Here is a 13,209-nt window from a genome sequence, read left to right as displayed (position 1 = left end):
TTTTGCAACCTTATTTGTGAGCTCTTGCTCCCTTGCATGATTAGTATTAGAAGATGCAATAATATCACATGAAGAAGAGCATGGTACATCTAGAAGATATTTACAAGAAGTAGATGCATTGACCTTAACAATATCAATGTTAGCTAATTCATTATTTCTAGTATCAATGGCATCATAAGCAAACCCAAGTTATTGGAACTTGCACTTCAAATCTACATGTTCAACAAAGTTTAAGCTTCTTGTTGCTTTCTTCAAGTGACTTACTAATTACAACTACTTCATCATGCTTTTTGAACAAATCATTGTATTTAGCAAATAACTTATCATGGCTAGACCTAAGCTTAGCATGTACATTTTCAAGAGACTTGAGTTTAGCTTTTTGCTTCTTGATGATAGTAGTACAGTTATTCATAAGCTTAGATAGGTCGTTAGGTGAAAGACACTCATCATCACTACCACTATCATCTTCATCGCTACTCACCTTGTAGTTACATTTTGCCATGAGGTACATCTATGGTGGAGGAAGTGGTGGATGCTCTTTAGAGATGGCGAGGCCCATGAATTTCTTATCTTCATCATCACTTGAATCATCACTTAAACTCTTGCTAGAGATCCATTCACCAACAATGTAGGCTTGGCGATCTCCACCATTCTTATTGAAGAGCTTCTTCTTTTTCTTGTCTTGACTCTTCTTCTTATGCTTCCACTCATCATCATCACTTGAATCATTTGACTTGATCTTGTTCTTGTTTATCTTGTCGAGATAAGGGCAATCATATGACATGTGGCTATAGTCACCACAATTATAGCACTTCTTCTTGTCTCCGTCATCGAACTTATCAAATTTATTTGAGCGAAACTTGTTCTTCTTAGGTTCAAAGATGTAGCCCTTCTTGCCCAACTTGGATATCATCTTTGTGGTTCTTCTTATGAGGTGGGCAAGCTCGGTGTCGGAGTCATTACCATCATCTTTATCACTTTCACTTGATGATAGAAGCTTCATCTTTATCTTCTTCTTGTTTTTCTCAACTATCTTGGCTTTAAAAGCAAGATTCTTCTTGAAGGGAGATTTTTTTTATCCCCAAACAATAACATCTCATGAGCACGAATCTTTCCCACGGCATCGGTGATGGTTATCTCATTGAAGTCTTTCTCATGAAGTAGAGAGATGGCAATGTTGTATTGTAGTTTAGGAAGCACCATCAAGATACGTCGAATAATGTCCCCTTGAGACAATAAGTAGGATTAAGTGAGTTAATTTTCTCAATAATCATGTTCATGCAAGAATACATACCATTGCATAACTCATTGAAAAACATCTTAAATTGATTAAGATTGTTCATTAGCACATGATATCTTTCCTCCTGAATTTTCTTTGAGCCCACATGAATTTCACATAGACCGATCGAAATATTATGGGCTAACTCCTTGCTTCTTACTCTAGAGAAAACTGATTCACTAATTCTCTCAAAAAGAGTATTTCTAGCCTTAGCATTCAATCTAACTTCTTTTTCGGTAAAAGGTTTTTAAACCCAATGGAGGTGGCAACATAGATATCACCCCCCAGGAGCCATTTCTCTATGATGTTAATCCTATGAAGAGCCTGAGGCTCTTATACCAATTGAAAGGATCGAATGATCCAAGAATGGAATGAATTGAATAGTACGAATTAAAACTATTTCTACCGAACTCTAGAACAAGTAAACAACCTTATCCTAGATGAATAGTAAAGCAACTACAACACACAAATTAGATAGAATTCTAAGAAAGAAAGCATGCAACCTACAACACAAAGTAAAGGTGGAATATTATCTTGCAAGAATGTAAATACTCAAAGTAAATGTGGAAAAGTAAAGAGATAGATAAGAAGACACCGGATTTTTTTCCCGAGGTATCGTGAAGTTAACACTTCCCCCTAATTCTCGTTAAAGCATCCACTAAGCATATCGCTCCCTCTTGAGTCACCAAAACTCTCCTTGAGCCACCAAGACTCAAGTGCTCACTAGTGATAGCCACGTCTCCATCTCCAGATTGGCGGGCTTCAAACCAAGCACAAAGCTTCATCTTGGGGCTCCCACAAGAACTCTAAGAGCTCACCAAGACCAGCTAGGTGTTACCAACCACCAACAATATCAAATCTAGCTTCACTTGATCCCAATCAAACCTAGAATACAGTTAGATGCACACTTACTACTCTCCTTGCATTAATGATATCCTTAATCTTCAATTTAGAACTTTGCAAATCACTCTAATGCACTCCCTTGCCTCTTGATACACACTAAGTGTTTCTGCTCTTCTGGCTTGCAAGGTTCTTCCACTCAGACGAAATGAGGTGGTATTTATAGGATAGAGATCCAAAACTAGTCGTTGCCCAATCACTAATATTTTCCGTGAATGTTGGATCATCTGGCGTGCACAGTCTTCAAACACCGAACCATCTGATGTGAATCGTCCACCCAGGACTAGCCGTTACTGCCACTGAATCCTCCGATGAATTCTTGAATACAAGCACCGAACCATCCGGTGTGCATACTTTCATCTTCCAGTGAACTGAAGGAAATCCCTCTGGACATTACCCCGGCGACACCTCCAATATGCGCTGGACCATCCAACGTGTATAAGTCTGTCTTCCAGTGAACATAAAATTCATCTAGGCTTTACTCCGACGACGCCTCCAATATGCACCAAACCATCTGGTGTGTACAAGTCTGTCTTCCAGTGAACACAAAATTCCTCTGAACTTTACTCCGGTGAAGCCTCTGGTGTGTATGCCGGACCATCCGGCGTGTACAATCTTGAACTCCTTCTAAAAATACTCTGGTGTGTATAACAGTTCACCGCCGGACCATCTGGTGTGTTCAACCTAGAAGTCCTGCTTCTGAACAAATCTTCCGGCGTGTACAACTCTTCAAGGACCGAACCATCCGACGTATAGAAGTTTTGCTACTCTAAGTATCCTTTATCTCCTTGTGACACTTAGAACTAGGTTGTCCTTAATCTTGACGTTCACATCTTTTGATCGCTTAACCAACCAATTAAGGGACCAAGAGTGCCCAACAACATTGTAAACCATTTAAGTATACTTTAAAATAAACTTATTAATTACAATGATATAATTATCATTAATCACCGAAACTCACCAAAACATTTACCACCTAACTACACCGGACGCCAAGAGCTTGAGTTCCGTTAGGCCCATTAATGCACGTTACAGCTTTTAGTCACATATTGCTTTCTTTAAATAAAAAAGTTCCATATTGCTTAGCCAATAAAAATAAGGACCTCTCCACAGATGTTCTCAAGTTGTACACAACAATATGATCAATAAAGAGAAAGGCCATATGGACTATATCTTGTGTCCTTGTCCATCTTTATTTACTATTGCTTGTTTAATTAGTGTACAGTGATGTAATTTTACACCAGATCTATTTATGTTTCTTATTATTATGTATATCAAGAAGGCAATCTAGCCAAAACATTATCCAGTATGAATACACATTTGTGCGACATATAAAAACAGTTATATGATTATTATTCTTCCGCGCAATCGGGTGGACCATTCTACTAGTTAGAGAGATTCTGCGAGGGCATTTGCTTAGTATTAATAAACCAGCAAAAACGGAAGACCGAAGGCAAGTCGTTTCAAACAAATACAAGTTGGCAAGTAGGGACGTAAGAACAGTTTTGTTCAGATCAAGCTCCAACCTACGGGTCGGAACATTGATCCAGCAAGCAAAGCAAAAAAACTGAAGTTCAATTTGTATTTGGAAATAGTTGGTCAAATCTTGAGCCACGAATAGGCGCGAAGGAATCACGCAACAAGTTGAAGAGAAGTTTATGAAAGTATTTGGTCAATATCAAACCAGTTGAGGCGAGACATGTGAACGAGTTCTGCAACACAAAAAGAGAGAGAGAGAGAGATGGAGGGGCGGGTAGTACGATGACTTGTAGTACTTATGGAGAGGAAAGGGAGCCAGGATCCCAAGATGTGTAGAGTTGCATTGCTATTCTGATGAGAAGGGTGAGTTGAGACTCGAGAATGGGTTTCTCAGAAGCAGTGCAATGGTGGGAGGAGTGGCAGCTGCGCATCCTTGTCTTGGGAAGCCTCTCCCTCCAGTACTTCCTCTTCGTCGCCGCAGCCTTGCGCAAGCGCCGTACTCCATCGTGGTTCAGGTCTTTAACTTGGCTGGCCTACCTAGGGAGTGATGCTCTGGCGATATTCGCCCTCGCCACCCTCTTCAACCGCCACAAGCAGCGGGAACGGGCGTCCACACACCGCAGCAACGACGTGAGTCTCGAGGTGTTATGGGTGCCCATCCTCTTGCTGCACCTTGGCGGGCAAGACGGCATAACTGCTCACTCCATCGAGGACAATCAGATGTGGGCGCGCCATGTTCTAACTGCGATGTCTCAGGTTAGTGTAAGAATCGTGAGACTGCAGTATCTTTGGATAAATATACTTCCACAATCACCGATACATATATATATGTCTTTTTAAAGGTACAAATCGGACAGCGCACACACCATACTCATCTCCGAAATGCAACTTTCATTACGTCCTTCTATGTTATACAATTATAAGCACAGCAAATTATATTATCAAGGAAGCGTGTTTTAAATAAACCTATTTATATGCTTTTTCACGTTTTAATCAAACTGTTTAAGCCTTGTTTGGATGGCCTAAATCACCTGCCCCTACACACGGCTGGGCCTGAAGTTTAGTTCAAAATTTTAGCCTACCAAAATGGATGGGCCAGAGATTTGGGCCATCCAAACAAAGTCTAAAAGGGAAATTTGTATATTCAACATATAAGTCAGTCGCAAACCGAGCGTAGCTCCGTTGGTAGCTTCTCTCGTCGTAGAGGCTATTCGTCCGGACTGAAGCCCGTGGGCTTGCTCTCTTGAGTTGATTTTTTCCATATAGCCTCATGCATCTGTAGGTTATAATGGGATCACGACGTGTCCGTCGTTGGCAGAGTTGAAGGCTTCGTAATCCTCTTCAATAGGCGTGTGTGAATAGATTGTAGATCTAAGGTGTGTGGTGTGTTTGTGTAAAATATGGTATGAGTTCAAATACTATAATTTGTACCCAGTGTTGAGGTTAAAAACTTATAAGTCAGTCAAAGTTTGATTTACCCGTTGCAAGCCATTTTGTTTGAAAAACAAGCCCTAGAGGGTAGACGGTAGGTGGAGCCACTAACTTCGCTGACTGTGATGACTTTTTTCCAACGTGGATCGAGGAAATGCCAATTTACCCTGTGACATGATGTGGCATGGGCCATCCGAATCCGTCTACTCCTAATCCATAGTAGCATGTCATTTTTTCCAAAACTGCCATGAATAAAAGGATGATACAACTCTCCCAATGCATAGTATCAAGTGGTTTCTTAGGGCTTTTCCAGGCAATTAATTGATGCATGTGTTGTGTCTATGAGTGTAGACCTAGAACATGTACCCAAGAAACAACTCTACTCAAGTGCGATACTATGCGTTTTTCAAGGGTTGGAAGCCGATGGGATGTCTTATTTAAGTTATTGCTTTGGTCTCTCTCCTCTTTAATTTCTTGCCACATCAGAAAAGCATCTTACATGGCAGCCTATTTATATAATATTCCATCCGTCCCAAAATATAGGGCGTATTAGGATTTAGAAAGTCTTTAAAAGTATACTTCGATCATTAATTTATTACAATATATTATCAATTGCTACAAAATTAATATCGTATTAAAAGATCTATGAAATACGGGTCTATTGATACAACTTGTGTATATTAAAAGATACATATAATTTGATTAATTGTTGATCAAAATTTATAAAGTTTGATTTTTTTTCAAATCTTCACACCCTCTATATTTTAGGACGGATGGAGTATGTATGATGTGTATCCATCCTACTCTACTTGAGTTGTAAAGGTTGAAGGTACGGTCATGCAGTGATGACTAGCTATAAACAATGGCATTTCCCATGTCCATCTTAACAAGAGAAAGTATAAATTAGTGGTATTAGGGAGCAACGTGGGTAATGTCAATGATTGTCTGCTTCTAGGATGTATTTGCATCAAAATGATTTGACAATGGCAAATCAAACTATGACTTCTAGCGTGTAGCAGTGTGTGTGAGGGGGGAGGTGGCACACGGCAACGCGCCAAGGCCTGTAGGTCAGTGGCCAGACTAGCGCCGCGAACACAACTGCGATAAGGCGCACAGCGGCGGCTCCAGTCGGTGGTGCACAATCCTCGCCATGGCGAGGTTGTGGCCGTCCTGGTGTGGCGGCAAGCGACCTCGCCACAGCGAGGTTGTGGTTGTCCTGGTGTGGCGGCAAGCGGGTATCGTCATCGTGGGCCCTAAAAACTTAAAGTAGAAATAATCGGTACATGGGAATATACCCAATTAGCGAGCACTCTCGTACTGATAACGTATTGTAATAATCACGTCACCATGCACTAATCAAAGTAATATTTAGATTAATAAGGGCGGAGAAAAAAAAGTGAAATAAGATGGCCTATATATATTACAACAAAGTACTATGTTTTGGGTTTTTTTTTTGTCTTGTGAGGTGGTCCATATGTACTCACTTTGGTCCGCCATATATTTTGTTAGATCGCCATAGCCATCTATGTGTTTCGCAAGTCATGGTCAGGCGGGGACGAGAGACTGTTTAAAGCAACAATCTTGACCTTCATCCCCGGGATTCTCAAGTGCTTGGAGAAGCCATGGGCCCTCAAGAAGGCTAGCATCAACAGCATGGCGAGAGCTTTTGGTAAAAGGGTCCACGAAGCGACTGGCGTCAATTCGCTCGACGGATACGTGCAAGCTGCAGCGCGTTGCGTCCGAGACGACAGCGACGGTGGCGAGGAACCATCTGATGGCGAAGTGAATGATAAGCCCTACAGACTCTTCGTGGACCTGCCGTACTCGTATTTTGTTCGGCTTCAGAACCTAAAATGCATGGTGCGAATTAGCAAAGACGAGGTGCAACTCCGGCTGTGCTCGGGGCTCTCCAACACGTTCCATCGTCTCTACACCAAGAGCGAGGTGTACAAAGGTCGCAGAGGTGGTCTGCTACGGGGCGTGTCCGTGATCCTGACCTTCTCGGCCATCTGGTTCTTCCACAAGAGTGACCGGGAAGCCTACGACGACACCGACGTCAAGGTCACGTTCATCTTGCTGTGGTTCACCGCCGCCCTGGAGTACATCTCAGTCGCCTTGAAGTCATATTTGAACTGTTTCCTGAACCTGACTGGGCTCCCACAGCCTGACCAAGTTGCCCAGTACAACCTCATAGGGCACCTGGCCTGCAACAAGAAGCGCGCTATACTTACGCTCCGGCTGGGCTGCCTCGACCGATTCTGCTGCATGCCGGCGGCGGCGGGCGAGTCTTCCGGCAGCATCACCAACCTCGTCCACGACCACATCACACACGGGTGGAGGCACTGCATCACAGACGTGGCCACGTACCGCAGCTTCAACGACAACCGTGGCCAGTGGACACTCGCGCGCGAGGGGTGCGGCAACCTGGAGACGAGACTACAGAGGCCGTTCGACGAGAGCGTCCTCGTGTGGCACCTCGCTACGGATTTCTGCTTCCACCAGGCGTCTCGGTGGCCTCCAGAAGCCGCCCGCCACTGCAGGGTGATGTCCAACTACATGGCGTATCTGCTGTTCGTTAACCCGGAGATGTTGATGCCAGGCGCTAGGCACGGCCTCATCAAGGCTGCCTGCAACGAGATCATGGACCTGCTCAAGATGCATCAGCTACGCAATCCACCGGAGTCCATGAACAACACGGCACCACCGGTGGAGGCCGATGCAGAGCTCGCGAAGAAGATATTCAGGACACTGGAGAACAGTGCTGATTCACGTTTCGCTCACGACGCCTTGGCGCTCGCCAAAGGGCTCATGGGCATAAGCGACAGGGGGGAGGGGGAGACGAAGATGTGGAAGGTGATCCAGGGCGCGTGGGTGGAGATGCTCTGCTTCTCTGCCGCCAGGTGCAGAGGGTACCTGCACGCCAAGAGCTTGGGCAATGGCGGCGAGTACCTCTCCTACGTCTGGCTCCTCCTGTGGTACATGGGGATGGAGACCTTGGCGGAGAGGATGCAAAGGACGGAGCTGCATGAGAATGGAGACATGGGCGTCTCTCCAATACAATCGGCGCAAGAAAATGACAGAGCGCGCTCATTCCTCCTCCCCATCTTCACCACTACGACCAATTGGCGCTGAGTTGTGGAAGCATGGAGACAGTTTCGTCCTGGTTGATTTCCCTTTCTGCAGAATATTTGTTTCGCTTTGTTTCTTTCAGGCATGTGTGTTGGTGTCGTTACTGCTGAAATTCTGCATTCCTGCAACCAGTCTTGTTCCTCGAAGCAATTATAAGATATGCGATCGATGTCTGTTCAAGTGATTTTCTACCTCCTACAATTATAAAAACTATTATTCTACACATATCTCTACCAATATATACATAGCGTAGTTATACATAAATCGCAGCGAAATAACGAATAAAATAAACAAACACCGGTGCAGCCGTAAGTCATTTGCCCACGAGACAACCGACCAAAGTTAGTAGTAGTATAGTAACTACTCATCACCACACCGCTCTCGGTGAGGCATAAGTAGCCGGCTTCTAAACTTTTTCTGTAAAACAATCAACAAAGCACGGTGAGTACGAAGGTACTCGCAAGTCTTACTCGTATGGGTATATATATTCCCAACTCTAAGGATAATGTATTTTTATGAATTAGCAAGGAATAGATCATAATGAATAGATCATAAGGTTAAATTGAATTATCCTAGCATGACCATAACTGACATACGAATATGGTTATCTCAATATAAAACAAAACTGAAATATCTCACATTCTCCCACAAATAACTACCATATCACCAATACTAAGCAAAACTATACGGTGACGTCTAATGAATATTAAGCTTGCTTATCACTGAGAGAGCGGCAATTCGAATTGATTTTATACCCTGTAGGGAAGTATATCTTTACTCACACGATACGAGACCACCCTCTATATAACCCGTCAGTTGCAAACGATGATTCACGTAACAACCCATCTCAAACCTTTGTTCTCATGCCTGAGTATTCGGTAGTCACCTAGGTCTACTCCCGGAGCAATCTTAAGTGCCTCTTACAGGCCATCTCGCTCACATCATGGGCGCATGAGTCAAATGAATACAGCAACTTACAATACTTGGCTCATCCTTATTCTATTCGGATATGTGGTAGTACAGAAAAGTACCTAAGTCAATAACGGCAACAAACGGTGCTTGAACGATGTAAGCGATCTATAGCATCCGAGTCCCTCTCCTGACCTACCCCTAACACCGCCCACATCTCGTCTCATTCTCACAACTCATTTTCCCCATCATAAATTTCATCTTGAAAAGTAAGTAAGCCTTCCACCGCTCAACTTCTACCAATGGCGTATGCATTGCTAATCATTTTGGATAACTTTCAAGTTAGACAATAACATGGTTATACCCAGGTTATAAGGATAGAGATCGTCGATAACAAAATAGGGATAAATGCAATAAGATAAATGCTACCTGATTTTTTAACATCAACTCGCAAAATATGCATATAAAACACATAGCAATATCTAGCAAAATTGACCAATAAATCACCAAAATATAGGAGAAATATGCATTAATGCTTGCCTTGGTGCTCAGCTTCACAATCAAGATCAACCACAATTTTGCCTCAAGAAAACCCGTTACCCTCCGGTTCGTCGATCACTAAAAGAGTAAAAATACATCGCAATAAGCATGATGAAATGCTATTAAATATGCTTTATGATGCATGATCATGAGCAAGATGCAACGTGACATGTCATGAATTTTTTTCCAAAAGAACACTTAATTGATCGGGCTAGAAAGGATCTAAACATCATATGGGATAAACTAAGCTCACTGGGTTCTTCGTGTCTGGTGGTCAGACTAGGTGAGGTGGCGATCAGACCATGAGAGTTGGACAGAGGAGAAAATAGTGTTGAGTAGCTATGGCGGTCAGACCGGACCCATGGCGATCAGATCGGCTTCAATGGTGGTCTGACTCCTGACTATAGAGTCCAACTCAATTCTAGTCAACCAAGTTCCCATCCAGTGATCAAACTGGCCCAGGTGGCGATCAGACCATTGGGCCTGGTCGAAGCACCTCAACGAGGTCACTAGCAAAGGCTCCAGCGATACCTTTGATCAAGGGTGGTACCCAAACACTCTACAAGGTTGGGGGATCCATTTTAGGTGGTTTGAGCCACATGCACCGGGCCAAAAGCTTAGGCCCCATGGATTGATGTCCATGGCTAGGTGGAGCTCGGTCTATGGCTATGGGGAGTGAGGGAACTTGAGGGGAAAGGAGGGAAAAGGGGTTGGGGAGCTTCATCTTTGTGTGGGAAAGCTTTCTAGAGGGTTGATCGGCTCTGGGAAAGCTTTGGTGTGGAGATTGACTTAGGGGTGTTCCAGGCGACCTAGAGGTGGAAGAAAGCCTTGGGACTCGCTCTGGCGAGGGGATGCTTGGGGATGAGCTCGGGAATGATGTGGGGAAATTGTGAGTGACCTTCTCCTTCAATCTTCTGCTTCTTCTGTTGAGCTCAAGGTGGAGGAATGATGAGGGAGCTCTCATTGCTCTCTCTCTCTCTCTCTCTCTCTCTCTCTCTCTCTCTCTCTCTCTCTCTCTCTCTCTCTCTCTCGGGTGGGAAAAGAAAATGCATGAATGAGGAAGCGAGTGAGAGGTGGTTGTTGGGGAATGGGTAGGCTATGCTAGCCTAAAATAAAATTTTCTACCGAATTCACCCAGAAAACTATGCTAGTAGGAGATCATAGACCGTTACCACTTAATGCGAAGTGCAGCGGAAGAAGAGTTGTATTAGATCGATCCAACGTCGTGTGTGTTAATATCCTCGAATAGCTACTCGACCAGCTCCATGACCTGCTCCGAACAGGTGGTCGTGCTCCTTAACCAGTTCCTCGACCAGCTCCGAGTAGGTGGTCGTGCTCCTCAACCAACCACCGAGTAGATATGTCATGTCATTAACTAGCTCTGAGTGGTCATGTCATGCTCTGTGACCAGCACCGAGTGGTCATGTCGTGCTCCATGACCATCCAGGCAAAAAGGTATGTCAACCAGTCGAGTAGGTGTTCCCGACCAGCCAGGCAGCAGCGTCATGACCTTCACGCCGAAGAGATCAGCATCGCAATAGCAACAACGTCTCTATGGTATCCACACATACTGGGCAGTATCGTCGTGCAACGGTGTGCTAGCACCACGCACACAACTAGGGTTTGGGAAGATAGTGTGGAGGGTTGCGGCTAGGGTTTTAGAGTAGCTCAACTCTGCACGCCCCACCCCACATCTCTCCTTATATAGAGCTCGTTAATGGGCTACTACGTTGGAAGCCCTTTAGGACTCTAACTCCTCGTGAATCACAATCCAATTAAACCCATATACGAATCTAATATGTATGTCTTGTTCCAACCTATTAAGTGTGTGACCCGTTAGGTTCATGTACAAACGGTACGACTCGGAAACCCTTTTCGAACCGAAATCAATAGCGGTCCCTAGCAAGACATGTCGACTTTCGAGTATACACAAATATCATATCGGCTGAACCTTGATATACATATGCACTGATCCCTTTGCCTCACAATACCAGTCAAGCTCAATGAGAGATATGTGCCACCCTTTGTGATAGCTTGACATTCACTCAATCAAGTCATGGATTATCAAAACCATGATTAACTCTTTAATCACATTGGCATGGTCATACACTTTCTTATCCAACGACATTGAGAGGCCCAGAGATATCTCTCCTGTTATCAAGGAGGGGCAAATTCCATCTTGATTGCTCACACCCCACGACATGTTTCAAGATAAACCCGAAAACTACCTTTATGACTACCCAGTTACAGAGTAGCATTTGGCAGCCCCAAAGTATGTCACTAAACATTCTAAGAATCAATGAGAATCTCATGTCTAAGGATCCTGCAAGTACACTATTTGAGATAACAACTGATGGCACATCATAAATAATAATCTCAACAATATATCAAGGTGGATCTATCCAACATCATATTCTCTAACATAAATATCCACATTATTGATTCAGTATCTCTGTACATATGATCCATAAAACGTGATCATCAATCAATACATGTGGTGATCTTATGAATCATCACAATGATATATGACCAGGAATCAATTTAGAATAACATCATAATACAAACAAAGAGTTTCACAAACAAGTCACATACTTATTAATCAATGTAAATGATAATCATTATTGAAATAATACATTATTTAGAAGTCCATAAACATAGACTTGATACAATTATCTCTATGATTGTCTCTAGGGTATATCACCTTCAGTGGTCGATTGGATTTTAAGTGGGGGTTCTGAGTTCTGGTGGTCAGACCATGGTTGGGCCCACGTGCAAAAAATTCTTATTCTTTTCTCCGTTTCTACCAATTCTTTTCCCTTCCTTCCTAAATGATCTTGGACTACCTAAACTACTTCAGAACAATTTCCTGGTCATAAGTATATGGTGGGAACTCGAGTTGCTTAACGCTGTAACATGTCAAAAAGTTTTCAAACACTTAAAACAAAACTATGAGCATGGAACATGATGTCGTGATACATATGTGTGTTTGATGACTAGGTTATGGTTTTTGAGGTGTGGCATAGAGGTCTAGTGGGCGATGATTGTGGTGAGAGGCAAGGAAGCCATTGGGTTAGCACAACGAAGGGTGGCAAGCATGGATTCGATGAAAGGAATGTCGACATTACGACATAGACGGAAGGTAGTGAGCGTCACCACCATCACAGTGTTTTATTGAAACTACTTGGCAGAAAAAATATTATCTGCTCTTCTTTTTTTGCACCAAGCTGCCAAAGCACGGTGACATTGGATGCGAGTCCCCGATCTAGCACCACTATCCACCACCACCAGTCCGGCATGTCGGCGGCCACAGGAAACAACCTAAAATCCTCGTTCCTAACCTTGCTGGAAAGCTCCAAAAATCTGTTGACTATAACCAGCTCAATTTTGGTCGAAAGCAAATATTAGATTCAGCTAATTACATCTGCTCTTGGTATCGTTGCTCGGCAAAAACTTCACTTGAGAATTTTTCATTGAAATTTGCCTTGTACAGCTACGGTGATGGTCTTGACGTGATAAAGCCTTTTTTGAGGATTATTACAATA

At 43.4% G+C, this 13,209-nt stretch overlaps 1 protein-coding gene across 1 annotated transcript; it reads left to right on the top strand.

The window, feature by feature from the left end:
- The first annotated feature begins 3,928 nt into the window (after nt 1–3,928).
- On the top strand, nt 3,929–8,360 carry LOC133900720 (uncharacterized). The gene is made up of 2 exons (XM_062341943.1): nt 3,929–4,414; nt 6,599–8,360. The coding sequence occupies exons 1-2, from the start codon at nt 4,040–4,042 to the stop codon at nt 8,219–8,221; spliced, it is 1,998 nt and encodes a 665-aa protein (XP_062197927.1). The 5' UTR covers nt 3,929–4,039; the 3' UTR covers nt 8,222–8,360.
- The last annotated feature ends 4,849 nt before the right edge of the window (nt 8,361–13,209 follow it).

The sequence above is a fragment of the Phragmites australis genome, chromosome 19 (assembly GCF_958298935.1).
Source record: "Phragmites australis chromosome 19, lpPhrAust1.1, whole genome shotgun sequence".
NCBI classification, from domain to species: Eukaryota; Viridiplantae; Streptophyta; class Magnoliopsida; order Poales; family Poaceae; genus Phragmites; species Phragmites australis.
The sequence above is the reverse complement of the archived record's forward strand: the minus strand, read 5'-3'. Positions and strand labels throughout refer to the sequence as shown.

Bases quoted from the DNA above. Each gene is read 5' to 3' on its own strand.
- LOC133900720 (XM_062341943.1), top strand. From the start codon at position 4,040: ATGGGTTTCTCAGAAGCAGTGCAATGGTGGGAGGAGTGGCAGCTGCGC. The intron at 4,415-6,598 runs GTTAGTGTAAGA...ATATTTTGTTAG, and splicing joins TTCTAACTGCGATGTCTCAG to ATCGCCATAGCCATCTATGT.